At 45.7% G+C, this 4254-nt stretch overlaps 1 protein-coding gene across 5 annotated transcripts in view; it reads right to left on the bottom strand.

The window, feature by feature from the left end:
* Positions 1 to 1012: 1012 nt before the first annotated feature.
* Positions 1013 to 4254, bottom strand: part of ubr2 (ubiquitin protein ligase E3 component n-recognin 2) — a 41983-nt gene continuing 38741 nt past the window's right edge. For 2 of the 5 annotated variants that reach the window (XM_084947744.1, XM_084947745.1), the window contains exons 38-46: positions 3419 to 3486; positions 3190 to 3328; positions 3010 to 3100; positions 2802 to 2932; positions 2614 to 2722; positions 2385 to 2534; positions 2088 to 2258; positions 1909 to 2010; positions 1013 to 1813 (exon numbers count right to left, since the gene is read on the bottom strand). In XM_084947744.1, coding sequence (XP_084803870.1) covers positions 1672 to 1813; positions 1909 to 2010; positions 2088 to 2258; positions 2385 to 2534; positions 2614 to 2722; positions 2802 to 2932; positions 3010 to 3100; positions 3190 to 3328; positions 3419 to 3486 — 1103 coding nt within the window. In that variant the 3' untranslated portion in view covers positions 1013 to 1671. Of the gene's footprint in view, positions 1814 to 1908; positions 2011 to 2087; positions 2259 to 2384; positions 2535 to 2613; positions 2723 to 2801; positions 2933 to 3009; positions 3101 to 3189; positions 3329 to 3418; positions 3487 to 3754; positions 3761 to 4254 lie in introns of all 5 variants that reach the window. The other 3 variants (XM_084947746.1, XM_084947747.1, XM_084947748.1) reach the window with 2 other exon arrangements.

Genomic DNA, 4254 nt, shown 5'->3' with positions numbered 1-4254 from the left:
GATCTGAATTAAGAAGCAGAAAGTTAGCGGCCATCCAGGTCTTTATGTCTTTAAGACATTCCTGCAGTTTAACTCATTGGTGTGTGTTATCTGGCTTCATGGACAGATAGAGCTGGGTGTCATCTGCATAGCAGTGTAAATGTATGCTATGTCTTCTAATGATGCTGCCTAAGGGAAGCATGTATAATGTAAACAGAATTGGTCCTAGCACTGAACCCTGTGGAACTCCATAATTAACCTCAGTGTGTGAAGAGGACTCTTCATTTACATCAACTAATTGGAGTCTGTTAGTTAAAACTGTCAAATTTCTGAGTGAGTTTTTACTAAAAATGAGAAGACTGGGAAAACCTAAAAAAAAAAGAGAAACCCTAAAGACGCCCTGAGTGAGTCTGAGCGGACTTACTTACTAGCGGCATTGGTCAGATTAGGCAAAGCTGAAGGAGCTTTTATGAGCCAACTTAAGAACTGATGTATCAATCACTGACAAGAAAAAAAATAAAAAAATAAAATAGAATAAAATTAAAAATTGTTTCACCTCTAAGTACTGTCATCAACTTCTCAGGTTCCTGACAAGTCGCTGACAATTTGTCGTGTCGCTGACGTCACCTAGCCGTCACCTAGCCGTCACCTAGCCGTCCACAAGAAAGCAACTCAACTGAGTCTGACTGAAGTTTCTGATACAGTAAATCACCTATAAATGAATACACCTCAATATGAGCAATACACACACATTCTTACCTTTTATAGGATTTCCATATTTTCATGTTTATGCTGATGTTTATTTTGCTCAGTGCAATTAAAAGTTGTCAATATAAAAAAAAAACAACAACCAATCTTTGCTTCACTTGAACAAGCTCCACCTCCAGCAGGTGTTTTCTCAGTTTATTGGTTAGCTACTTGTTTACCTCTGCAGTTTTGACCCACCTGGCAGGTGAGAGCAGGCTTACTGGAATGTCTATGTCCTCATAACAGGGTCTCTGCCCCTGAAGTAATGAACTGACAGGAAGTGATGTCACTTTAAAGTTTTTATTGTTTTTATCATACACGTCCTCATTTATACAGGAATTCACATATTAACAGATCATGTGATCAATGAGGCGCTCAGCTGACAGCCATTAAAAATACCCCCAAAAAACAAAAGACATCAAGCTGAAGACCTGACCGCGCCATGTTTTAAATAAAATTTCTCAGCATTCAAAAGTAAAACACAGAAAGTGACATCACACAGCACGCCACCAATCAGTTCTAAGCAAAATGTTAAACTAAAGTAAAAAGCGATCGATCGCTGATATGTGCTCTGATATGTCTTCACTGATCAGTCTTCAGCTGAAGCTCAACCCCTACCAGACACTTTACTGACCATCCATCCATCAATCTGCTACCATGGAGACGGCTGCTTTATGCTCTTAGCCAATCAGAAATGAAGGTGGTGATGTGTTTGAAGTCAGGAGGCAGGGCGTCACTGGACCGAATTCGAGTTTCCTGTTCCTGTCCCACACTGATTGGTGGGGAGACATGTGGAGGGTCAAAGGTGAAAAATCCCTGAAAGCAACTCAGCATCAAGCAGGCAGCTTATTGGTTCAAGGATGTGGTTTTATATAGAAAGGGGCAGGACACAATTGAGAGCCAATCAGTGTCTCTCTAAGGGCAGGGGCGGCGCAGAGTCAAACATCACAGGTGCTGCCAGTCGATAGCAACCAGCGCCTGATTGGCCTCCTGGGCGTGACCTATGACCTCAGCGATGCCGTGCTGGCGCCACAGACGCTCGATCTTCCTGTAACGCTCGGCACACAGGTGGAGAGGATTCCCACGCCTGTAACAAACAAATAAACAGGTAGAGGGTGTGGTCAGGGGTGGGGCCAAACAAACTGGTAGAGGGGGTGGGGCTGAACAACCAAACGTACATACTTGAGGCCCTGGTCAGTTTCTCCATAGTCATCCAGGTATGGGGGCGGGTAGAAGCAGCCCTTTGTTTTACCTGCTACAAACAACACCTGACTCTCTCTGACCCTGCTCACACACAGACACACACAGGTTAGCAGGGCATGGCCGAGCGACATGCGTCAGCTCACTGGTGCAGGCGTTACCTGAGGAATAGGCCGAGGCCAGCTCCGCAGGTGAAGGTGTGTGCGGTGCAGGCGCCCACGTCCTCGCCGTCCACCTCCGTCTGACAGCAGTAACTCTGAGAGCACAGCATGCAGCCGCACACCAGGCACAGCGTGGGAGCGCGAGACTTATCCCCGCCTGAGCGCGGACACCTGCACATGTAACACTCAGGTGAGTTCAGATGGGCCGGCAGAGTTTCAGGTCACCTCACAAAAGAACTTCACAGCATTGATCCTTTTTAAATCGATCGATCGATCAATCGATCACTCTGATCTCACTGTGTGTTCACTGACGTGAAGCTGGACGCCTGGTTGATGAGCACGCTGTAATCTTCCGGCAACTCGATGAGTCGATTTGACTCTCTGGGGAACCTGATGATGGCTCCGCCCCCCTGCAGGGTCTGTCTCACACCTGGATGACAACACCAACTGAACACACACACACGGGAGTGTCAGGTAATGCTTTTCCAGGTAATTTGGAGTATGAGATGCCTCATTCAGGTGTTACCTGTGTATGAGCGGCTTCAGCAGTGTTTGCTGGTTGTGGTGAAGCAGCAGCAGGTTGGAGGGCAGACTGAGGTAGCTGCACAGTGCCTCCCACTGACCAGGACCTGCAACTACAACAAACACACACACTTCTGTGAACACACAGTGTAACAGAATCGTTACAGGAACTTTGCTCGGTGTTCATCTTACTCATCAGCTCAGCGGGAGGCGCTGTGGAGTTCAGGTAGTGGAAGAAGAGGGTGGCGGCTCGGAGGAACGGCAGGACACCGGCTTTAAGACAACGATACAGCTGCCACCCAGAGGACACCTCAGGTAACACACTGATGATGAAATGAAGTCCTCTTTACTGATTTTGAATGTACTAACAGGGTAAATATGTCTCACAATCCAAACTCACCTGCCCAGGTGTTTCCTCAGTGTGCTGTACAGCTGACAGGTGAGCTCCTCCTCCTCTGATCCACTGTTGTCCTGATCCATACATACCTCCTCTGCACACACAGGTAATACACACAGGTGAGACAGAAGCATCGGGTTCACAAAACTCAAGAGACTGTGTGTGAGTGAGAGAGAGCGACACCTGTGGTGGAGGTGAGCAGGATCTGAACCAGGTGAGCCACAGTGACCAAGTGAAGGAGGTGGAGGTGGCCCGAGTCCACCACACCGCATCCTGATTGGTCCAAACAGTGAATGGAGGAGTATGCCAGCACAGAGTAAACCTGCAGATGCCGAGAAATCAGAGTCACCTGCACCCACCCGACGAAAACAGAGCTTTAAGTGGTCAACGATGGACAGGTGTATAAACTCACCAGCAGGTGAAACATGTCGATCTCGAGGATACTCGGAGTATTTTCTACCTGAGGGTCTGGAACCAGAGCTAAACAAACAAACACACACAATTTTATATATATATATATATATATATACACACACACACACACACACATATATGTATAAATATATGTGTGTATATATATCAAATAAATGTTATCGCCCTCAATGGTTAATAATTGCAGGATAATTTCCAAATTGGTAAATAATCAACTTCAAAGTTATCTGGATGAAAATAGTACTTTACCTGCTTTCATCAGGAAACTGCGCAGTACTCTAACTGTTCTCAATGATGTCTATGAAGCCTTGGACACAAAGAACTACAGTGCAGCTCTTTTTATTGATCTAGCAGAAATCTTTGACACTGCTGATCATGGCATTTTATGTCAGACATTACTGGATACCTATGCTCGCTCTCTTCACCTGTTAGATTTGCTGTCTATGGCCAGGCATTCAGATTTATAACTGGCTGCAAACTTTTAACACACCACTGTTCTCAGGTTGACTGGTCCTCATTGGCCCCACGCAGGTATCACTTTCTCTATAAAATCTATTCTGGTTTATTGTCCTCTTATATATCAGAGTATATGTTGCACAAACAGTCACAGACTGCAGACTCAGGACATCATTACGTTCGTTGTTCCATCAGTTCGTACAGAGCTTGGGAAGAAGGCTTTCTCCTTTTCTGCTCTGTCCTCATTGCACAACGATCTGAAGCTCTCTTGATTTCACTTGCAGACTTCAAAAGACGTACAAATGCGTCTGTGAAATCGTCTCTGGGGACTCTTTTACATTTTGTTTCTTTTATTGTTGA

The sequence above is a fragment of the Perissodus microlepis genome, chromosome 13 (assembly GCF_051167445.1).
Source record: "Perissodus microlepis isolate ML-2025 ecotype Zambia chromosome 13, ASM5116744v1, whole genome shotgun sequence".
NCBI classification, from domain to species: domain Eukaryota; kingdom Metazoa; phylum Chordata; class Actinopteri; order Cichliformes; family Cichlidae; genus Perissodus; species Perissodus microlepis.
Note: the sequence above shows the minus strand (reverse complement) of the source record. Positions and strands in the feature narration are given on the sequence as shown.